This window comes from Festucalex cinctus, chromosome 8 (assembly GCF_051991245.1).
Source record: "Festucalex cinctus isolate MCC-2025b chromosome 8, RoL_Fcin_1.0, whole genome shotgun sequence".
NCBI classification, from domain to species: domain Eukaryota; kingdom Metazoa; phylum Chordata; class Actinopteri; order Syngnathiformes; family Syngnathidae; genus Festucalex; species Festucalex cinctus.
Genome location: NC_135418.1, coordinates 18,715,895 through 18,739,024, shown reverse-complemented (window position 1 = coordinate 18,739,024; position 23,130 = coordinate 18,715,895). Strand labels below are relative to the sequence as shown.

Here is a 23,130-nt window from a genome sequence, read left to right as displayed (position 1 = left end):
GTGTTAGTGGAATATGAGTTAAGCAGCAACATCCAGTTGTTTTTATCCAGCTTAGACGGCAGCCATTTTGCCACTTGCTGTCGACTGAAGATGACATCAATGTTGCTCAGGTCTGAGGTAACAACCAATCACAGCTTAGCTTCAGAAAACAGATGAGCTCTGATTGGACGTTGTCTGAGCCCTGAGCAACTGTGATGTCATCTTCAGTCGACAGCAAGTGGCAAAATGGCCGCATCGAGATAGATAAAAATGGCTTGGTTTTGCTTCATAACTTATATTCCACAAATGTAATATTAACTCATTCACACCCAGCCATTTTCACCGAAGCAATCCCATTCGCTCCCGGCTGTTTTACTGAATTTTGACAGATTTTGCAAGTCCCACAGAATATTGTGTTCAATTGCTATAAAAGCATGGAACCTATCAAAAGAAAGATTAAAGTCTCATCTTTCATCAGAAAAAAAACATGTTTCTATCTGTTTCCGTGTTGCAGCAATTAGCATTAGAAGAGAGCTAAGTTTCATCAGTTTTCACAAAAGTAATTTAGCTTTTTTTTCTAGATGGCCCTGGTTGATCTCCTTTGCTCTGCTGCCACCTGCTGGCTGTTTGTGTAATAACTACCATTTCTGCAACCGTTCTTTGCAGTTGAGAGGCTGCATCAAAGCCTTCTGTATGCTCTAGCATAAAAAACAAAACAAACAAAAAAACGTATAAATGCGTCTTTGGGACACTTAAAACATTAAAAAAAACGTATTTACACGTTATTGGGAGCAAATGAGTTAATCAGAATGTCATGTTTAGACTACTAGGGTCACATATAACACATTGTTGTCAAGACATGTTTAAGTTTGTCTTCCACTTTAACTACTTTGACCGCAACACCAAATGTGAAATTCTATGTCAAGCTGAAATATACATTATGTCATGCTACAAGAATGAAACCAAAGGGGACAGACGACATTGATGGGAAACTTCCTGATTGCTCGCTTGCTTCAGACAGCTACATGTTACACATTAATTCTGTTTCGGAAAGAGTTCTTCACCTACGGTCATTACACATGCACACCATCTGCTTCTTGTGACTAATATCCAACCATATGGTTTCCTTTTAATTTTGTCTGAAGGCTGAGTCACTGATTGTCCTTGCTCCTCTACAAAATGTTACGGACATAATCTATCCCAGTTTGGAAAGCTGCCCATTGCGGTTTAGCTGCTTTAAAACCGCTCAAAGGCCAAATAACGTGTATAAACATGGAAAGAATCAAATGTGCTATCTTAGCTCTTGATTGCTCCTCCTTTTTGGAACTACATGACTTGAGGAGTTGGGATGCTAAATAAAACAGGAAGTGGAAATATTTTTGGCTGTTTTTTTTAGTACTGAGGGGACCATCCGTTCGGATTTATAGTTTGACATAACATAACCCAATGTCATGATTTAATTATTGCTTTAATGTGCTTCACACGCTTGATGTAAAGAATTGGATAAGCTGCAGCGGGCTGATTTTAATCTTTTAATTCATCCACAGAGGGTTGCTGCTTATTGCTTTTAACAGATAACTCTTGCTTTGATTTTTTTTTTTTTTGGACACTCAAAGATAGGTCACACTTTCTCTGACTTTGATGCACGGGGTGAGCGTGTTTTAAATGACTGCCCTTAGTCACATTGGATTCCAAATAATACAAAATAATACAGTTTAAATGGAAATTAAAGCAGTAGCTGCTCTGGCTTTTTTGGCATTAAATCACCATAAATATTTAAATCAGCCTATATCCTGTGAGCATTGTAGAATATTTTAATATTTCATTGACATGCGATAAACAATCGATGTGGCTTTCTTTACATCATTATCAGTGAATCATTGTCCATTACAGGTGATGAAATAATGTCAGCAAATACATATTCAATAATTGACATTTTCTTCAGGGCGCCAGCTGCAGCAGGTCCTCAATGCAGCGATCACCAGTCCCTCATCCATCCGCCTCACATGGAGAATCATTCCATCCTCTCAGGGCTACCGGCTGGAGTGGCGAGCGGGTGAAGGTGATTTGTCATTTGAATTGGTTAGAAGTTAATCATTTATTATAAACTTACCGGACATTTTATTTTGATAGATTTTCATGTTTTTATTGTGACCCAATTCAGACATATAGAAAAGAAATCTGACAAGTTATTATGATATATTAGACTATACAGTGGTCCCTCTCTACATCGAGGTTCACTTATTGCGGACTCATTCTATCACAGATTTTCAACCGTGAGTACCCCATGAAATTCTTTATTTATGTTGCTATATTTGTTTTTTTTTGTAATATTTGAGTAAATATAAACAGCTTATTCTTTCATTCAACACAATCTACTACATTTTTAATCAAAATATAGAATTTTTGGTAAATTAAGAAACGTGTACCATGATAAGTTTATAACAAATGTTTACATTTTTCTTTGCTTAATTATTCTTAGCAAGTTAGTGTTCCATCATTGTGAGCTATTTTTAGAACAAATCCCAGTTACTCATTGCTCAAACCCCCTCGCCCCTCCTCCGTGCACGTGCACTTGCAGCAGAAATAGAAAAACAAGTTAATTGAAGGCAATTAACTTCAAGTCCGCAAGCAGAGCTTCATTAACTCATTTGCTCCAGGAAACGTATAAATACGTTCTATTTTAAATGTTTTAAGTGTATATATATATATATATATATATATATATTAGGGGTGTTATAAAAAAATCGATTCGGCGATATATCGCGATACTACATCGCGCGATTCTCGAATCGATTCAATAATCGGCAGAATCGTTTTTTTTTTTTTTTTTTTTTTTTTTTTTTTTTTTTTTTTTTTTTTTCACACCTTGAGCATGGAAGAATGTTATATGAACGGCACATTAAGCCTTAATATTTTTATTTTAATGCTGTTCAAACATGAAACAGATTACAACCTCTATAAGACTGAAATTTCAGATAAATAAATAATACATTTTCATATAAATCTTACACTCTACAAGCTTACTGATTAGTATTTTCTAAATATGAATGAAAAAAAATCGCAACAATCGACTTATAAATTCGTATCGGGATTAATCGGTATCGAATCGTGACCATTCGTATCGGGATTAATCGGTATCGAATCGAATCGTGACCTGTGAATCGTGATACGAATCGAATCGTCAGGTACTAGGCAATTCACACCCCTAATATATATATATATATATATATATATATATATATATATATATATATATATATATATATATATATATATATATATATTATATGGTAGAACATGCCGCCTCTGAACTGCAGAGTACGGGTGAAGCAATGGTAGTAATTACAAAAAACGGCCAGCAGGTGGCAGCAGAGTATAAGAGATCAACCAGGGCCATGTTAAAAACAAGCTGATTTCCCCACAATTCTGAACAGATTTGTGAATAATGATGAAACTTAGCTATATTCTAATGCTAATTGCTGCAAAACGGAAACAGATAGAAATATACTTTTATTTTCCCTGATGAAAGAAGAGACTCCAATCTTTCTTTTACTTTTAATGACCTCTACTTCGTGGAAATTCACCTATTGTGGGTGGGCATGGAATGTATTGCCCGCAAAAAGTGAGGAGACACTGTACCTCTTTTTAGAACTGCATGTGCATTCTATTAACCACTCATTTGTGTCCAGGTGGCCGTGCCCAGACCTTGTCTTTACCCAGGAGCACCAGTAAATACGAGCTGACTGGGCTTCAGCCCAACACAGAATATCTCATCACCCTGTACACGCTGTTTGAGGGTCGTGAGGAGGCCACACCTGTCACAAGCACTTCTAGAGGTAATTTAGCTAACTTTGAATTGCTGAGTTCAGTTCCACAAACATCTGAATGGGGTTTTGAATTAATAACAGTTCTATGTTGTTCTCATGCTGCAATTACAGAAATACAGCCAGTGGGGCGGGTGTCCAACCTGAGAGTGCTGGAGTCCTTGGGCAGTACGGTCAGAATTGGCTGGATTGGCATAGCTGGGGCCACACAGTACCGCATTACTATCCAAAGTCCTGAGGGTACACTGATTTATATTGTGAATACAAAAAATATGATTTAGAGTATGAACGATGCATTTGAAAGCTCTGTTGTTCCTTATCACGCCAGTGGGGGTGCAAAATATTCAGATTCTCCCCGGAAACCAGACGACTTTTGACCTCCGAGACCTGATTGTGGGAGTGTCCTATGATGTGAGTGTCACGCCGCTGGTGGGAGACAATGAAGGCGAGCCAGCCAGCGTCTTTTTAAGACCAGGTGGGTCATGTTGTGACATACTTACCTTCTGTCCGTTCATAGTTTCACAACCTTTACTTAGCTGCTTTTTATTGACTTTCCTTTTTCTCCAGGGAACTAAAAATGAACTTAGTGATTCCTGAATCTTTTCTTTTTCCCCTTGACGATTTCATTTCAGAGCAAGACATTGGAAGAGTGTCATACCTCAGAGTGGCACAGGCAAACAGCAGGAGAATTCGAATAGCCTGGAATGGTGTGAATGGAGCGACAGGTTATAGGATTACGTGGCGACAAGGAAATAGTAAGTGAATGTACACTATAGCCAAATATGGCATGCGTTCTTTCGTGGCTCTTGGATTGCAAATGGGAGCAGGCGACCATGAGTCCAGTTGCTACGTGAGCAAGAAAATGCAAGCTTTTTTATTTTTTTATTTTTATTTATTTATTTTTTTTTAAATTAAATGTACAATATATCAAAACACTGGCAATATTTTTCTGACATATTTCCCTTGTGGGTGATTGATGTTAATCATGTTTTTTTTTCCCCCAGTTTTTTTTTGATGATTTACTATTTACTGTATGCTACTGTCACTGGTCAGCCATATTTAGTTTTGTTCCCTTCTCGGTTGAGGACAGCAATTCGACCGTTGAAAAACAAATGAACAAAGTAGGTTATAAGGCGTATATTAAACACTTGAGTAATAAAAATTATGCAAGGCTCTCTTCTTATACTGCACAGTTGTAATTTTTGGTTGTGTTTGCTCTTCACAGTTGCTGGTAAATGGTTAATTTAAAAAATGGCTTACATTATTCATCAATCGCACCTAGCTACATTGCCTTTACATCACAACACAGTCGACCCACGCATACTTGTAGTTCAAATCCATAGATTCTTTTTTTAACATTTTTTTTAACGAAAAAAAATATATATTTTTGTTTTTGTTTTCCTATTTCCCCTGTTTTTTTATGTTATATGTACATTGAATATTTATCAAGCATTTTTTAAAGATTTTTTTTGGGGGGGTTTGAAATTATTTTTTTTCAGAGTTTCCAAATTTTCACATTTTAGCTATTCGCAGGCCGACCTCGTCCCTATACCCCGCCAATAACTGGGATCAACTGTATCATAATATGGTTATTGTTACTTACTCTTCAAATGCTTGACATTAATTTTTTTTGTAATCTTTCTTGACAGATGCTTTGCTTTTTGTTCATTTGACTTACATTGTTCTCATTTTGCATTTAAGGTGGAGAGCAGTCTCGTGACGTGGCGGCTGAAACCTCCGTCTATACGATAGACGGCCTGCAACCCGATGAGGCCCTGGTATTTGGTGTGGCGGCCATAGTCAACGATCGCGTTGGCGAGGCCGTGACTCTTTCCTCCCGGACCAACCCGCACAGTGGAACGGTTTATGGCCTTCGCGCAGTCGACGTAACACCTCAGAGGATCCGCATAGAATGGTCGCCTACCTTAAGGGCAACTGGCTATAAGATCAGATGGCGCAATGATGTTGATGGTAAGAAACATTTTGAATGAAATGTGTGTAGCACTCCAAATAACAAATGCAAAATGTGTTTTGTGATTTGATGCAGGAGTGGAAACAACTCGAAACGTGGCAGCTGATGTCTCTTCCTTCACCATTGACGGACTCCAGTCGGACACCATTTACAGCGTGTTTGTATCTGCACTGAGTGGCTCTCGAGAGGGAAGTCCCGGCTCCCTCAGTGTTAGAACAGGTACTGAACCGAATTTAAATAGACAGTATGTTGGTCTGTAAAATGACATATGTGAAGAATATTTGAAATCCGTTTACCGTGTGCCACCTCAGAACCAATTCAGAATGATGTCGGTACGGTGACGTCGCTCAGAGTCCAAGAGAATCCAGGAGAGGTTGTTAGAGTGTCTTGGGTTGGCGTGGGAGGAGCGACGGCCTATCGGGTGTCGTGGATAAGAACCGATGGTTGGTGGTCCTTTGTTGTTGTTTTTTTTTAACATAGAGCTCTGTGGCTAATATTTAGGTGTCCAGTCTCTAACCAGTTCCCTGTTTGGCCGTAGGTGGCGAAGAGACAAGTCAGTTGGTGGGCGGAGACGTGACCGTCGTAGATTTAGACCGACTGGATCCCGGGGTCCAATATTTGGTGAAGGTCATGGCTTTAATTCAGAACCGTGAAGGAACGCCTGTGTCTGTCCGAGTCACCACTCGTAAGTTCTGTTTTGTAGTGTAGCCGCCACATGCAGTTCACTCGAGTTTCCTCTTGATCCTTACCTTTTGTAATGTGCTGAATCTCTACATGAAGCTGGTGTTCCCTCCCTCCCGGGCACACTTTTAAGAGTAGCAGAGGTAACACAGGATTCTGTGCGCCTGAGCTGGCAACCATTACCAGGTGTTCGAGGGTATGTTCTGCGCTGGAGAAAGGAAAATGGTAAAACATGGCTATTTGGCGTCGCTGTTTCTGATACACACACTTGTGCAGTTTACTGATTGTCGTCTGATATTTCTTAGACCGGGGTCTAGGATTATCCGTCACACTGCCTGATTCATCCAGTTCTTACCAGGTGACTGGGCTTCGTCTGGGCCATCAGTACCGCTTCAGCCTACAACCGTCTTTTGACAATGGACTTGGGAGAGAGAGCTTTGCCAATGAACGAACCGGTAAGACATGTACTTTTCATGGAGAGTATGGTTTTGGAAGTAATGAGTTTAAATAAAAAAGCAATATACAAATATCTATATTTTTAAATGTGTTGTTGTTCAACTGTTGGGCAGAAAAAAAATACCCCCCTCGCGGTATTTTAGCCAAGATTTGTCTCCCCCTTTTTTTTTTTTACTTTCAACCATTCAAAATGTTCAAAAGTGGCATCGGACCTATCCATACATATAGAGTTTTTATTTATTTATTTATTTATTTATTATATTTTTATTCTATGCAATCTATGGACAATAAAAGCAATAGTGTGCAATGAGCAAAACTAACTATGACGTATATAAAGCACACACACACACACAAAGGCCTGTTTTCTCAATCACGACCATGTCGACTTGTTTTGGTGCAAGTATGGTCACTTGGCAAAGACATACGTCAGCTCAAGCAAAACTAAAAAGTGGCTTTCTAGCGCTACCTGGTGGATTATGGCTTTGAAGACTCTCAACTCACATTTTTCATTTTACACGTTTAGTTTCGGCCCCACCGAACAGATAAATTGGGTAATCATGGGAAATGCACTATAACACATCAGGTGTACAGTGCATCAAAAATATGAAAAAAAAAAAAAAAAGGATTTATAATGGGAGTCAATGGAGCTAAACATTGGACATATACTACTAGCATCTATAAAAATTTGTCTGCCACATATAATAATGACCATAAAAATTTAGAAATGATGGATGGTGCCATTTTGAACTACATGGACAATCTGGATGAATTTCAGCTTCCTAAGTTATTTTTTTTAGTTATGCTCTATCAATGATAATATTATTAATTAAAAAAAATAATAGTCAAGAATTGGACAAATACTGCACAAGGTTAACACCATGAGACAAATACAATTCATTAGAGTCCCATTTCCGTCTATAGCAGTGCCGGCTGTTTTTTTGTTTTTTTTTTCGTAATAATTTACGTGCCATTGTGAAAAGCTTGTGATGGGTACTTCAATAGAAATGTACCATTTCTCTTTAGACTTGGTGAAGTAGCATGTGGTTCATCATTCAAGGGTATCCCTGCAAAATATGTTGTAAACATATTGTATGTCATGATTGGAATGATCCTCATTCACTCTCCCTGCTAATCAACAGGTCTTGAATATTGTACTTTCAGCAATATAGTGACAAAAGTCTATTGACTGGTTCACAGAGAACTCTCATTTCTGTGAGGCAATTACATATAAAAAACATGAAAAAGTATCTTCTTCCTTTGCCTCCACTCCTTCAGAATTGAGTTTTTTTTTTTTCCTTTACAGTATATGAAAACTTATGTGTCCACAGTGTGTCTCGGCGGACGTCTGGACGTGGTCTTCGTCGTACCAGCATCTACTGATCGGACTAACCTTGCTGGACCTCTGCGCGCTCTTCTCACAAGTGCAGTGGGTTCATTCCACACTATTGGAGTGCGTGACTCACAGGTACAAAAGCAATAAATAACTAGCGTAATTGAAACCGTTTCAAAAGATACATTTCATAGATTGTGTGAGTCTTCTGGTGTCCATATTTTGTTTTCTGCTCTTCAGGTGGGGGTTGTTGTGTATGGTTATAGACCCAAAACCTGGTTCCAACTCGATCGTCACAGCAGGGCAGACACACTGCTCCAAGAAATCCAGTCGACGCCTTTTGGTGAAAGTCCCGGAAACAACATTGGTCAGTCTTTTAGACATTTTCGAAAAAAAATCTACAAGACCAATTTCGTTGTGTTGTTGATCACTTGGATGTGGTCTACTTCCGTTTGCAGGCCAGGCTTTGAATTTCGCCTCTCGGTATCTTCTCACCACCTCCGCTGGAAGGAGGCCAAGGGTTCCTGGGGTTGTTGTCATCATTGCTGATCAAAAATCTGCGGACAGCCTCACGCTTGCAGCCTCCAGCCTCCGAGCGGCAGGTGAGTAGTGAGCGATCGAATGTCAAATGTGATTTTTAGTAGCTTCCATTCATCAAAATCATGTCATTTGGTGGGTGTTTCCAGGTGTGACCGTGTTGGCAGTCGGAGTCGATCGGGCAGACACCGAGGAGCTGCGGCGAGCGGTGACAGACGGCAGCGCCCAGAACGTTCTGTATGTGCGCGATGCCTCCCAGTTGGACGCGTTACATACTGATCTGGCAGACTTGCTCTGTGGTATTGCCAGAGGATCAGGGGTGGGGATTTCTCTTAATTCATCGTAGTCGTATGTATTTCATCCAACCTTTTCTTCAGCCTGGTGTTTGTGTCTTTAGGGTGGCCCGGGGCCAGAACAGTGTACCGTTCAGTGTCCACGGGTGAGTCATCTTGAGTTTGACAACATTTGGAATTACAATCGGATTAAGCACTGAATAAACAGGGCATTTTAGGATTTCCAGACACACCCTACAGATTTTTGTTCTTTCTTTTTGCTCCTTGTGTGTGACTTTTGTAGGGAGACAAGGGAGATCATGGAGAGAAGGTGCAGTACCGTTTCTTTTTTCTGTTATAGGCCTACTTTGTTTTTCACCTGTTTATACATTATTGTTATATTCCTCAGGGTGAGAGAGGCAGAGATGGTATTGATGGACGCAAAGGAGAACCTGTAAGTCAAATATTACATTCATATGGCACAACATTGATTAAACTAAAACCACACTATTAGAAACACTTCTCAACTCAACTCACTTCACATCAAACAGCAGTTTAGTAGCTCTAAAAAAAGTAAATAAAAATATATTTACAGTAAAAATATTTACTGTCAAACTGCTGTTGTGTATTAAAAACAACAACATACAGTAATTTTACCTTAGAAAAGTCCATTTAGGTTTATGCCAACAAACAATGCAAAAGGCCTTGGAGCAGGGTTCACCAATTCCGGTCCTCGAGGTCCGGAGTCCTGCAGGTTTTAGATGTTTCCACCTACCAACACACCTGAGACTAAAGATCAGGATCATTATCAGGCATGCTGATGAGCTGATTATATGAATCAGGTGTGCTAATTGACGGAAACATCTAAAACCTGCAAGAGTCCGGACCTCGAGGACCGGAATTGGTGAACCCTGCCTTAGAGGGACAAGTGAATAGCAATGCTTTTACGGTGTTATATTCATTTAAGGAATGATGGATGGATGTTTAAACACAAATGGTGGAGCAACATGATAGACAAACAATATAACAATGCTCACAGACATATATTCTTTATCCTCTGAGAAGAATGACTACTACTGCTGTATCTGTCTGTATTATACTGCCCCCAGGTGGCAAAGGTATGCTAAACAGAAGCAGCATATGCGCCAACTTTTTAATCCTTTATATGACATTGTTTTTTTTTAATGTAGAGTGCTATTTTCCTTATTAAAAATATGATAATTTTTGCGCGTGTGTGATATAGGGTCGGGATGGTTTTCCTGGAAGAGATGGTCCGAGGGGTCCTGAAGGGCGTCAAGGTCCACCAGGGCCTTCTGTCCCTATTGATCCCTCAGTGGGGTCAAAAGGCGATAAGGGGGAGAGAGTGAGTAGAAATCTAACCTCACCAATGTCATGCCTCTGTGCTCTTATCTAACCCGTAAATGTTTGTAGGGTTTTCCTGGTATTGATGGAAATCCAGGTTTACCAGGACGACCGGGTTCCCCGGGAAATACAGGACTTCCTGTAAGCAGCAAAACCAGTATTGAAAAAAAAAAATCTATTAATTGAACACACAAAACGATAATGACTTGACATGTTTTGTAGGGCTCACAGGGTCTACCTGGTGTCAGAGGAAGCCAAGTAAGTCATCCTCAACTCAAATATTCTACTGCTATGAAAGCATCATCATCATAATGTATTTTCTGTCACTTTAGGGTGAACCGGGTGCAACAGGGTCACAAGGACCAAAGGGAGAGAGAGGCGAAAGGGTGAGCTGAGCCATGCATGATCTGTCCTAATCAACTACAAGAGAGGCCACATGTGAAATTTCGGTGTGAAAACTGTTCCTGGTACCTTCCAAATGCTTCAGGGGGATCCAGGATCCACATCGGGAGGTGGCTTTCCAGGGAGGAAGGGAGAACCAGGCATCTCTGGAATACCTGTAAGAAGAAATTACACAAATTACGCAATGTTTTACACCATAAGCAAACAAGCTGGTTTCATATTGATATTCATTTTGCCCAGGTGACAGAATGTGACAGAATTACATTTGGTTTAGACATGAGAGAAAATTAAAGCACATTTTAATGCTGTCAATTCAGGGGACTCCTGGTCGGCCGGGCATCGATGGTGCCAAAGGTACCCTAGGACAACCAGGTATACCAGGGCAGGATGGTCGCCCCGGGATACCAGGAACGCCAGGACTCTCCATCAAGGTTGTGAACCCACTATTCTTTCCATTTTGTTTACAAGTTAGTTAGAAATGCACTGATTACATGAATACACCCACCAACAGATTTTAATGTTCCAGTACAAGAGGTCTTTGCATCATAGTGTATTCAATCAATATCTTAATTGTATTTAGATACATCCATCCATCCATCTTCTTGTCCGCTTATTCCTCACAAGGGTCGCGGGGGGTGCTGGCGCCTATCTTAGCTGGCTCTGGGCGTATTTAGATACATTCCAGTAAAAAAAAAAAAAAATGGAGAAACCCTTCTCAGTATGAGTGAGTTATGTTTTTGGACAGTATGAGTGAGTTATGTTTTTGGACTGTTAAAATCCAAAGTACCCACAGAGAACCCGAAAAAGGTAGAAACCAATGGGAACTATTGCTCTCAAGGAGAAGTAACCCAAAAAATATCTTGACAATAATGTGTTCTATGCAGCCCCACATTTAAACACGGTATTCAGGTTATATTGCGTTAAAATCCAGCCATTTATATCAATATCATAAGGCGGCCATTTTGCCACTTCCTGTCGACTAAAAATGACATCACAGTTGCTCAGATCTCAGGTAACAACCAATCACAGCTCATCTTCAGAAAACAGGTGAGCTGTGATTGGTTGTTGCCTGAGCCTGAGCAACTGTGATGTCATCTTCAGTCGACAACAAAGTGGCAAAATGGCCGTTCCCTGAGATGAATCAAAACAGCTTGATTTTGCTGCTTAACTCATATTCCACAAATGTAATGTTAATCAGAATTTCATGTTTAAACTAGTGAGGTCACATATGACATATTACCGTCAAGAAACGTTTGAGGTTGACTTCCCCTTTAATCACCAAAGAGTCTCAAAGAGCTTCACAGGCCCACAGTTGACAAATATTACTATCTTAAGCCTTTATCTTTAGCATATCTTTAACCCCAAGAGGGCAAGGAAACACTTAAAAACAATAGACAACAGTGCACAGACAAAAAACAAGAGGTTGCATGTTGTTATTTTACAATCGCACACATGGTGGTAGCATTGAGTCACAATGCAGTTTAGTGGCGCTGCTGATCATCAGCTGCAGGATGTCATGAAAACTACTGATAGATTTTACTTTTTCCCCATATACTCTACTGTATGAACATTATATAAGCATTAAATAGCCATACATGTTATGGCATTAAACTGAGTTCTTACAACAGCAAGCCAACATTAAAAAGTTTAACTGTTATATTAGGGGTAATATCTGTGTTGCATTTGCAAAGTTGTTCTCGTGTTATCGCTTCAGTTTTTACTGTTGGTGAGGGTATAAGTCATGCAAATGAAAAATATCCACCTTATAACCTTTACAAGAGCAAGTTCAGCCTGCCAACAATGTTCCGCTTTCTTCTCTCTATCTCCCTCTGCAGGGAGACAAGGGCAACCCCGGAGAGAGGGTGAGTCACCCCGCTGCCATCTTGCCTACTTCTTGCGGAAATATCCTGAGGAACCTGCATGCATATACATAATAACTCTCAACGCTTATCTCTGTGCTGCTAGGGACCTCCAGGATTCGGCAGCGGGGAGGCCGTAGCTGGCGAGAAGGGTGCCACAGTAAGCGCAATGTCAATCAATGTGCTGACACACGTAGTTAGCAAATGGATTCTGTGACGCATGTGGGGCTTGGTGCTTTGCATTCGCTAATTGCCTTTTTATAATCAGGGTTCTCCAGGACCTCCAGGTGTGCAAGGTCCTAGAGGGCTGTCCGGATCACATGGGGCCAAAGGAGACAAGGCAGGTTGATTTGCTATATACGTCATGAGGTGCACTCAGGCATTTCAGTATTAGTAGTCATCACTTTGCTTGGGCTGGCGCCGTATTACATATAAGAGAAATACTCTACTTGGGAAATTATTGAAAGGTGAAGTCAACCTAAAACGTTACTTGACAATAATATGTTATATGTGACCTCACTAGTCTAATAAACATGACATTCTGATTAATAATACATTTGTGGAATATGAGTTAAGCAGCAAAATCCAGCCATATTTATCGATCTCAGGGTGCAGCCATTTTGCCACTTGCTGTCGATTGAAGATGACATCACAGTTGCAACGACCAATTACAGTTCACCTGTTCTCTGAAGCTGAATTGTGATTGGTTGGTACCTGAGACCTGAGCGACTGTGACGTCATTTTCACGCGACAGCAAGTGGTAAAATGGCCGCTATTTAATATTGATGAAAAAGGCTGGATTTTTTCTACTTTACTCATATTCCACTAATACAATAACTATAATAATAATAATAATAATTAACCAGAATACCTTATTAAGAGTAGTGGGGCTGCATAGAACATATTGTCAAGAATTTTTTGGGCAGTTTACTTCACCTTTAAGTAAGCTGCTGTACAAAACTGAAAAATGTTGTAACCATTATGAATTATATGTCTTTGAAAATTTTCCCTGTTTTTTTTAAATGGTATTTTTTTTGGTGTTAGAATCCATTTTCACTTGCAGTGCCACTAAGTTAGGGCTAAATACAAAAGTACACTTTTGCGAGCAAGTACACGAATTGTACTTCAAATTGAAAATCACCTTGTATGACAGTTTCGAAACCGATATGAGTGTCTGTTGAGGAAAAATGATTGGACCAATCAGTGGCAAGCACAGGCGTCACCAGCATGTATGGTTAGAAGAGCTCACCTGTCATGAGACATTGGGATTTCCTAAGAATGATGTAGAGTAGAAGTGATCATGTGAAAATATTAACACTTGCAGAGATTTAGACAAATAAAGTTTTGCATATTATTTGTTGCCTACCTTCTTTAATTATTATTTAATAATTATTGAGATAAATCATTATCATGATGAGTGTCTTCACATAGATGACTCTCATTGATTATTAATAACAATAAAATATATGATTGACTAAATTTGCAATAATCAATCCCCAAGATGTAGCGCACAGTTTCAAAAAGGTTGTTGACCCCTGACCGGCTAGTAATTTAAAAAAAAAAGTGTACATTTTTGTGTGTGTTGTATCAATTTTAAGAAAGGACATTATAATTATGACAAGCAGTGATGTCAATGGGATTTTTGAACAGTAAGGAAGAAAATTGCCATGTAATGTAATACATCAAAACATGTACATTGATGTTAAGTTAAGGTATTAATCCTCAAAAGATAACATTTTCTCATTTCTTCTTCAGCAACCTTCCTCCACTAATTAGTCATTAAAAATGCATTCCCTTCTAATTTTACAGGGTGACAGTGCTGTTGGACTGCCCGGACCACCAGGCAGGCAGGGCGATCCTGGCGACAGGGTGGGTCAGCCGAACAAACAACTGGCTCGACTTTATGTGTCATGTGCTTACATTGAGTTCTTACAGTCTCAGAGGAAGACGACGCAGGCTCTTTTTAGTTGCTCTTATTTAATCTTTGGACACATGTGGGTGAACACCGATTGCCTGTACACATTAAGAGTCTTGTTATGTCCTTCAGGGTCCTCGTGGGCCCCCAGGAGAAATTGGCAGTAAGGTACGATAAAGGTATGAAAAATGAGATGCGCTGTAACATTTAATGAGAAGCCTGACCTCTCTCGCACTCTGTTCCAATAGGGCGATCGAGGTCAGCCGGGTGAGGCTGGATCGCAGGGAGACCGGGTAAGTGCAGATATGAGCAGGAGTCAAGCCTGGATAATATTGCACATGTTTTGTTTTGATTTGTTTATTTTCCTTTCGGAAAAATCATTGTGACAGTTAATGACATGCAGCATATAATGTGTTTTTGAAAACAATCGCGTGTCAAAAAAACATTTTGGTGCTCCAAAGAACAGACAAAAGAAGTTGAATTTATTAGTTCTGTCACTATCAAAAATATTTTTTGGAATTGATTAATCTATCGATTATTCAATTGTTTAATTGACTGGTCAGATTCATTTGAATTTTGGATTAAAGTGTATTACAAAGCATTTTTTCCCCGAGTATTGTTTATTATCCAGTTTTTGCTCCCAAAAACGTATTAATACGTTCTATTTTAAATATTAAAATTTTCCCAAAGATGTATTTATACTTTTCTTTTTTTTTTTTTTTTTAAATGCTAGAGCATACAGAAGGCTTTGATCCAGCCTCTAAACTGAAGAGAACGGTTGAAACAATGGTAGTTATTACAAAAAAAAAGACAGCAGATGGCAGCAGAGTATAGGAGATCAACCAGGGCCATGTTGCAACAAGCTGTTTTCCCCACAGTTTTACACAGATTTGTGAATAATGATGAAACTTACCTATATTCTAATGCTAATTGCTGTAAAAGAGAAACAGATACAAATATACTTTTTTTTTTTCCTGATGAAAGAAAAGACACTAATCTTTCTTTTAGTAGGTTCCATGTTTTATAGCTATAGAACACAATATTCTGTGGGTCTTGCAAAATCAATTAAAGTCCAGTAAAACAGCTGGGAGCGAAGGTGAAAATGGCTGGGAGTGAATGAGTTAATTTTGACAGTTCGGAGAGCACAGTCTGTGTACTTTCACCATAAAGGACACAAAAAAGAAGTAAAAGCTAATAGTTGACATAATATTGACTAAGTTTGTCCAGATGATAGACCATCTAATTTAAATGTGTATTTTTTTTCCACTTCATGAAGGTCGAGCTGTGTGAAATGATATTCATAGCTGCCCAAACTTAGAGGAGCGCTTTGTGACAGGCAATTTATGGTTGCATTAAATTGAAATGATGAGATTTTTATGCAACATGGAGGCATCGGTGACACGATATCAGAACATTTTTCATCAACTGTGCATTTGTTTCTTTGCAGGGAGAAAGAGGACTTGTTGGCGAAACAGGAGAGCGAGTAAGCATTCATTTTGTAGTCTATTGTTTCCAAGTGTTCACATCCTTATGTTCCTAATGTCGTCATAGGGGGACCTGGGAAAACAAGGAGCCCCGGGACCACCAGGGTTGAGGGTGAATATATACCTGGCATCGCCCTTTACGTTTCATAACCTGACTATTGCTTAGATTCTCACGTCTAAGTCTTTCCAATTGTCCTCAGGGTTCCCCAGGGCCCAGCGGAGCATCGGGAGAAAAGGTGAGACTGATTCAATTAGGAGTAATCATACCAGACGGGTCAGGTCAGTTGGAACGTGATTCTACTGCAGAACGTTTCATAATCGCATGGACTGAGTATCCCAGCCAAAAGATTAAAGAAACTTGTGTGTTCTCAGGGAAGTGAAGGTGCACGAGGGGAACCGGGGCGAAATGTGAGTTGTCTGAAAAATAATGAGTGGAATAATTAGGAGTTTCATAAATCCTTGACTTTACTGCGTATTAAAATCCTCCAGGTTCAAGGTCCCATCGGGAAGAAAGGAGAGCAGGTAAGTGATATCGTCTCATACAATCATCAATTTTACCATTATAGCCTGACACCTCTACTTTGCCACTCTCTCTCTAAGGGGGAGCCGGGTCTGCCTGGTTTTGAAGGGGCCAAAGGAACAAAGGGAGACACAGGACAGAGAGGAGAGAAAGTCAGTAACTGTGCAGTACTACTACTACTACTACAAAAAAAAAAATGTATAAAAGAAGTATCCAAATGACACCTCCTTTGTTCTAACCTGAAAAGGGATCTCCAGGGTCAGGCTTGGGCACGACTGGACCGAAAGGAGAGCGAGGAGAGGCAGTGAGTGAAAGCCGGCCGTCATCCTAACATCACGCTGGAGAGTTCTGTTTTATCTACTTTGCTCTTCTGCCTGCATCGCCAGTACAGTGCCTGTGAAATATTCCTGACAATATCTTCTATTATTCATCCCCGCGTTCCCTTGTGCCGCATTTCAGTCGTGCCCCAAACTACAAATGCATAAAACATGTGGTCTTTCCTTCCGCAGGGAACTCCAGGTGTCAGTGGTAGGCCGGGCGGCAAGGTGAGGAGTTTCGATCGTGCTTCATTTGGCTTTTCTGCTTTATTTGTATTTATCTCCTTGCCAAATTGCTCTTGCAACCGCCCATTAGGGAGAGCCAGGTGAGACGGGAGAGAGGGGAGAGGACGGCCGGCCGGGAAATCCAGGGAAGCTTGGTCTTCCTGGGAAACAGGTGACTTTTTGAGGCTTAGGCCTGCCGCACACTCAACGGACTGGACAATCGCAAACACTTTACAGACAGTTACTCCTTCTAACAAATGCCAACAGTAAAACACTCACCCCTGGTGTTCCTATTGCAAAACATGAGGGCCTATCTTTTTTTTTTTTTTTTTTTTGCCGCTAACATGGCACCATTTTTAAAGAGGAAGTCAACAATAAACATTTCTTGACAATAATATATGTGACCTCACTAGTCTAAACATGACATTCTGATTAATAGTACATGTGTGGAATATGAGTTATGAAGCAAAATCCAGCCATTTTTTGTCCATCTCAGGGGGCGGCCATTTTGCCACTTGCCGTCGAACGATGATGACATGACTGTTCCTCAGGCAACGACCAATCACAGCTCACCTGTGTTTTGAAGCTGAGCTGTGATTGGTCGTTGCTTGAGCTCTGAGCAACTGTGATGTCATTTTCACTCGACAGCAAGTAGCAAGATGGCCGCCTTCTGAAACTGCTGGATTTTGCTGCTTAAAGCGATACTTGACTCATTGAGACATTTTCAGTAGTAAAGAGTTAATATTTTGTCCAGAATGAATTTGATAACTTCATTATTTTTCATGTACAGTTAATACCTTTAAAAAGTGATTTTTCCACTTGCTGTCGACTGAAGATGACATCACCTGTGTTGAGGAAGTAGGTAACGAGATAATCATGGCTCAGTTTGATAACCCAGAAAACAGCTGAGCCATGACTGGTCGTTACCTACTTCCTCAGCACAGGTGATGTCATCTTCAATAGACAGCAAGTGTAAACATTACTTTTTAAAGGTATTAATTGTACATGAAAAGTAATTATCCATCCATCCGTCCGTCCGTCCATCCATCCGTTTTCTGAACCGCTTACTTCTCACAAGGGTCGTGGGGGGTGCTGGAGCCTATCCCAGCTGGCTATGGGCAGTAGGCGGGGTACACCCTGAACTGGTTGCCAGCCAATCACAGGAAAAGTAATTAAGTTATCAAATTTATTCTGGACAAAATATGAACTTTTTACTGCTTAAAATGGTTTAATGAGTCAAGTATCCCTTTAACTCATATTCCACTAATGCAATATTAAAACTCATTCACTGCCAGTCATTATAGAAAATTTTTACATTTCCAATACTCACGTGATATTACATTCAATAATTATATATAAACCGAATCTACCAAATAACAGAATAGACTCCCTACTTTTTGTCCCGTCCCGTTCTTTTATAATTGACAGTAGAAAAATGTAGGTTTGCCAAAATACAGCCATTTCTCCCATGGACTCTGAAACTGTGTTTATTTCCTATAAAATGGGGCAATGATGTCATCTACCGGTGGTTGGGCATCAGTAAAGTTGTTTCCAAGTTTGATATTTCCAGTGGAGCATGCTCAGATTCGCCCGCATTTAGCACCGCTCTAAAAAATACAATTGACAAGTATACTTGTCAAAGGCAGTGAATGAGTTAACCAAAATAACTTATTTTGACTAGTGGGGTTGCATAGAACATATTATTGCAAATAATATGTTTTTGGGATTGACTTGCCCTTTAAGAAAGAAGGCGATTTTGCTGGCTTCTGTAGCTGTAATATAATAATACAAAAAAAGGAAATGCACAAGAATAAAGGCGATTGTGTGGATATTTCAGAGGCTGTTGCCAATGATAGTTGTATTCATTGATTGCACTTGTGCAATTCAACAACAGAGACTCACTCCTCTTCACTTTTTTTTTTTCTCCACAGATACATATGAAATTATAAATATAATATTGTAAAACTCATCATTTTATTCTGATTCTCTGCAAAAAAATGCATTTTGTTGTGTAACAGGTGCAAAACAAAAAAAAAAAAGTGACATTTGAAGCATCGTGACACTTGTTCACTTGTTCAAATTTTAGCAAAATTAGTGGCCGGCGATTGGCCACACATGACAACTAGTTGCACACAGCATGACTGCTTGGTTGCATTGTTTTGCCTGCACTACGTTGTGGATGTATTAGACAGAGTGATAGGATTAGTTCTGTCCTCTAAGCAATCACAACCAATTTCAAAGAGAATTGCAATGTAAATGTAAATTAGTTTTGGGAAAGGACAGGTCCGTCTTGACAAATAGGTCATTTCTTCACAAATATTTTCGACATCCTGAATGTGAGAAGTTGTTCTCTTCCTTCCTCCATGCATCTTCCTCAGAGGATGCTGTTATAGGTAATACATTATCCCCTTCTTGTTTTGTGAGAGAAATAAGCCATTGTGTGTAGACGCTTCTTGCACTCACTTGAGTGGTTTTTGGTTTCATCAATTTTAAAAAGTCAGTATTATTCCTACTTGTTTTCCAGGGAGAACGAGGAGAGAAGGGGGATGAAGGCACCCCTGTAAGTCTGATCTCTGATTCTCACTTTGTAACTCTTTTCTCATTATTTTTTTTCTGATGTTCAGGATTTTAAATCAAATCATGGTGATTAATTGCCATATGTCATTGCCACTTTCACTAAATGACTTTAGTCTCCATGTGCATTAGCATTTGGAGCTCGCGCTGATGCAGATTGTCATTAACATGCAGTACCTGTATATAGTTGTCTGCTTTTATCACACATGTAATAGACGGCAGCATAACCTGCAATGACACCTCATTTGATTATAATTTGGGATGATGAATCCTGATTGCTTAAGTGACCTCCATTCTCATCATTCTCAGCATGACTGCAGTATTTCAGTTGTTTGTTATTGTATCTTCCTCAGGGGGAGGCAGGACTTCCCGGGAAGCCCGGAGAACGAGGAGTGAGGGTATGACACGTTTGATTTGACTCCTGATTTTGAATTAAGGCTTAAAATTGTTGTATGGGTAATTTTTTTAATTTATTTTTTTCCCCCCTAGGGAATCTTTGGTCAGCCAGGGCGCCCTGGAGAGAAAGGTGACGTGGGTGAGCCAGGAGAACAGGGGCGAAATGTGAGACAGCTTTTCGATATTTTGGCATGCCTTTCCACAAGTGCAAGGTCAGCTACTTAACATCTTTATTGATCTGCATTTGTCCACAGGGCAGCCCTGGACTCACAGGCCCCAGGGGAGAAAAAGGAGTACAGGTTTGTCCTCATAAACTTTCACGTCATGAATACACTGACATGAACAAAGAGGCACATTTTTCATTTTTTTTCCTTCAGGGAATTCAAGGACCTCCAGGGCCAGCAGGGAAATTGGTATGTCACATTTTATAACTCATCAAAACAAAATTTGACAAATTTGATTGCAATTGTAGATTTTACAGCAAATTGTGATAACAGGTGGTTCTATAACACCATGTAAACATCTCTGTTCTTCCTTAACAGGTTGACATCCAAGGCCAGTTGAAAGGAGAGCACGGGGAGAAGGTGTGTAAAAATATTCTGTCGCAACTTTCCTTGCAGTATCATTACACGCAGCACTAGCAAGGCCAAGGAGTCCAGCAGGGCAGAGTTGGCATGGTAACACTGGAAAGACCTACAGTATAATGGTATCCATCCATGTCACAAATGATGTTTTGTTGTTCTGGAAGATCATGAACTCAGCTAAATTGAGGTTTTCAAGAGTCTCAATTTGACCCTGACGTGATTCAAACAAGGCACATGTGGCTAGTGTGTCTACAGTCACATGTTTGGACTTTGAATCTCAGATGTCAAAAAAAAAAAAATGCGCCTTATGCATGTGGGTTTTGTCGGGATTCGTCGGCTTCCTCCTAAATCCAAACAATGTATGTTATTGAATGTGAAAGGGGAGATAACTATTTTATTTTATTTTATTTTTTACTACTCTCGTCTTCAGCTACTGTTTACCGTATTATCCGCACTATAAGGCGCATCGCATTATAAGGCGCACCTTCAATGAATTATATATTTTAAAACTTTTTCCATATATAAGGCGCTACAGTAAAGGCTGGGGTTACGTTATGCCTCCATTAGATGGTGCTGCGCTAAAGGAAATGTCAACAAAACAATCAGATAGTTCAGTCAAACTTTATTAATAGATTACAAACCAGCTTTCTGACAACTCCATTCACTCGCAAAATGAATAAACAGCTGTTTTATTATTTTCTCTGAGGTAAAGTATTCGTATTAGCTAGCGATCCAAGATGGCGGGATCTTCTCCGCATGCGTGTCACCGATCGTGCAGGGTCACCGATAGCGTCTTGACAGCGAGACCTGTTGCGGCTCAATATTGATCCATATATAAGGCGCACTGGATTATAAGACGCTTTTGAAAAAATTGAAGGCTCTTAGGTGCGCCTTATAGTATGGAAAATATGGTACTTAAATCAACGACAATTATTCTTAAAAAAATAAATAAATAAAGTAAAATAAAACGTATGAACTAGAATGGGACATGACCAGTTCTGGCTTATTCTGCTGCATTTTTTTTTTTTTAATTATACTTTATATTTCTATCATTTGCTGTTGTACAACAATATCAACACAACACCACAACAAAATTCTTCCATTGGTAATTTAATAAGCTAAAAAAAAATACAGAGTCAAAAGATAATTTAAAGTAGGACTTGTAAATATTTACAAAAACAAAAAAAACAAAAAACACACACACACACATACACACAAAACAAATGTGTCCCAGACTTCCAAATTTTCTTTTGATTTCCTTTTGATGTGAATGTGAGTGTGAATGCTTGTTTGTCGGTAGTCAGTAGGCCCTGTAATTGACTTGCAATCAGCCCAAGATACACCCCGCCTCTCGCCCACAGACAGTTGGCTCCGGCTCACTCTGAACAGGATAAGTGGTAGAAAATGGAAGGTTGGATGGATGGCTGATTTAAACACACTGCCATCTGATATGAAGTCAGACCATTACACACCACAGGGTCCTCACTTCTCGGGAAATACAGCCAAGTTGACAGTTACCATCCTTAACATTAATTGGTTCGATTTGTCATGCTAAAGCACCACTTTGAAACATTCTTTGAATACAGTATGTGAATAGTGGGTGAAACTGGCAACATAATTTTCTACTTGACCCTCAGAATCTTTCACTTGCAACTACAGATTTAAAAAGTACAGGAAAATATCATGGATTTTTTTCCTAATCATGCTTGGATCAAACTTTTCTGTGTGGCCCAACTGTGTTGATGCTATCGTTGTGTTTATCAGGGAGACCGAGGAAACCCAGGAGCGAACGGAAGCAACGGTCAGAAAGGTGAAGCCGGAACTCCGGGAGCTTTAGGCCCAAGAGTGAGTCTGCCTCCTACTTGCAGTTTAGAATTGCCTCCATGAGCTCCTGATCAGCGTCGGTGTATGCATCAGTATGCACGCTGACCCCTTTCGCTGTCGATTTGTTATGCATGGTTGGTAAACCTGTGCGACTTCTTGTTCCTTCCCTGCTCTCTCCGAAGGGTCCCGAGGGACAGCGTGGGCCTGCCGGCTCCAGAGTGAGTTTGCTTTCTGTCACTGCATCTCTACTTATAACTGTCTGTACAGACATATAGTCCCTGTTGTGTTTCACTTATGTTTACCACACAAAAAAAAATGTCTTTTTCAGGGCGACAGTGGAGAAAGAGGAACACCTGGAGAGAAGGTTTGAATTGCCGCGAGCTAATTTAGCTTTAATGCTACCTCCTTTTGCTTCCATTTTGTTAACAATCCATGAACAGATACACCAATTTCCCATCTTGATTTAGTAAAGTTAATATATCCCCCCTCAGTTCAGAAACGGTTAGATGCAAGTGCATCACACTAAAAGTTGAATACAACTTAACAACATTAAACAAAAACAACAATGTAACAATATTATACAGATGGATCATTGAGTTCAGTGGATCATTGTG

The 23,130-nt window shown here is 39.8% G+C and overlaps 1 protein-coding gene across 4 annotated transcripts in view; it reads left to right on the top strand.

Annotated features, from left to right (window-relative positions):
- col7a1 (collagen, type VII, alpha 1) overlaps positions 1 to 23,130 on the top strand; it is a 95,425-nt gene that overhangs the window by 38,451 nt on the left and 33,844 nt on the right. For all 4 annotated transcript variants that reach the window (XM_077528930.1, XM_077528929.1, XM_077528928.1 and 1 more), the window contains 48 exons: positions 1,925 to 2,041; positions 3,672 to 3,818; positions 3,921 to 4,046; positions 4,135 to 4,281; positions 4,439 to 4,561; positions 5,508 to 5,777; positions 5,854 to 5,997; positions 6,090 to 6,221; positions 6,317 to 6,463; positions 6,559 to 6,684; positions 6,765 to 6,914; positions 8,244 to 8,380; positions 8,486 to 8,612; positions 8,704 to 8,847; positions 8,932 to 9,101; positions 9,180 to 9,221; positions 9,359 to 9,385; positions 9,464 to 9,508; positions 10,298 to 10,417; positions 10,486 to 10,557; positions 10,639 to 10,674; positions 10,749 to 10,802; positions 10,904 to 10,975; positions 11,136 to 11,249; positions 12,654 to 12,680; positions 12,784 to 12,837; positions 12,946 to 13,017; positions 14,487 to 14,546; positions 14,725 to 14,760; positions 14,841 to 14,885; positions 16,040 to 16,075; positions 16,144 to 16,188; positions 16,277 to 16,312; positions 16,449 to 16,484; positions 16,566 to 16,598; positions 16,677 to 16,748; positions 16,844 to 16,900; positions 17,106 to 17,141; positions 17,230 to 17,310; positions 19,663 to 19,698; positions 20,066 to 20,110; positions 20,202 to 20,273; positions 20,363 to 20,407; positions 20,486 to 20,521; positions 20,651 to 20,692; positions 22,457 to 22,537; positions 22,699 to 22,734; positions 22,845 to 22,880. In XM_077528930.1, coding sequence (XP_077385056.1) covers positions 1,925 to 2,041; positions 3,672 to 3,818; positions 3,921 to 4,046; positions 4,135 to 4,281; positions 4,439 to 4,561; positions 5,508 to 5,777; positions 5,854 to 5,997; positions 6,090 to 6,221; positions 6,317 to 6,463; positions 6,559 to 6,684; positions 6,765 to 6,914; positions 8,244 to 8,380; positions 8,486 to 8,612; positions 8,704 to 8,847; positions 8,932 to 9,101; positions 9,180 to 9,221; positions 9,359 to 9,385; positions 9,464 to 9,508; positions 10,298 to 10,417; positions 10,486 to 10,557; positions 10,639 to 10,674; positions 10,749 to 10,802; positions 10,904 to 10,975; positions 11,136 to 11,249; positions 12,654 to 12,680; positions 12,784 to 12,837; positions 12,946 to 13,017; positions 14,487 to 14,546; positions 14,725 to 14,760; positions 14,841 to 14,885; positions 16,040 to 16,075; positions 16,144 to 16,188; positions 16,277 to 16,312; positions 16,449 to 16,484; positions 16,566 to 16,598; positions 16,677 to 16,748; positions 16,844 to 16,900; positions 17,106 to 17,141; positions 17,230 to 17,310; positions 19,663 to 19,698; positions 20,066 to 20,110; positions 20,202 to 20,273; positions 20,363 to 20,407; positions 20,486 to 20,521; positions 20,651 to 20,692; positions 22,457 to 22,537; positions 22,699 to 22,734; positions 22,845 to 22,880 — 3,944 coding nt within the window. The remainder of the gene's footprint in view (positions 1 to 1,924; positions 2,042 to 3,671; positions 3,819 to 3,920; positions 4,047 to 4,134; positions 4,282 to 4,438; positions 4,562 to 5,507; positions 5,778 to 5,853; positions 5,998 to 6,089; positions 6,222 to 6,316; positions 6,464 to 6,558; positions 6,685 to 6,764; positions 6,915 to 8,243; positions 8,381 to 8,485; positions 8,613 to 8,703; positions 8,848 to 8,931; positions 9,102 to 9,179; positions 9,222 to 9,358; positions 9,386 to 9,463; positions 9,509 to 10,297; positions 10,418 to 10,485; positions 10,558 to 10,638; positions 10,675 to 10,748; positions 10,803 to 10,903; positions 10,976 to 11,135; positions 11,250 to 12,653; positions 12,681 to 12,783; positions 12,838 to 12,945; positions 13,018 to 14,486; positions 14,547 to 14,724; positions 14,761 to 14,840; positions 14,886 to 16,039; positions 16,076 to 16,143; positions 16,189 to 16,276; positions 16,313 to 16,448; positions 16,485 to 16,565; positions 16,599 to 16,676; positions 16,749 to 16,843; positions 16,901 to 17,105; positions 17,142 to 17,229; positions 17,311 to 19,662; positions 19,699 to 20,065; positions 20,111 to 20,201; positions 20,274 to 20,362; positions 20,408 to 20,485; positions 20,522 to 20,650; positions 20,693 to 22,456; positions 22,538 to 22,698; positions 22,735 to 22,844; positions 22,881 to 23,130) is intronic.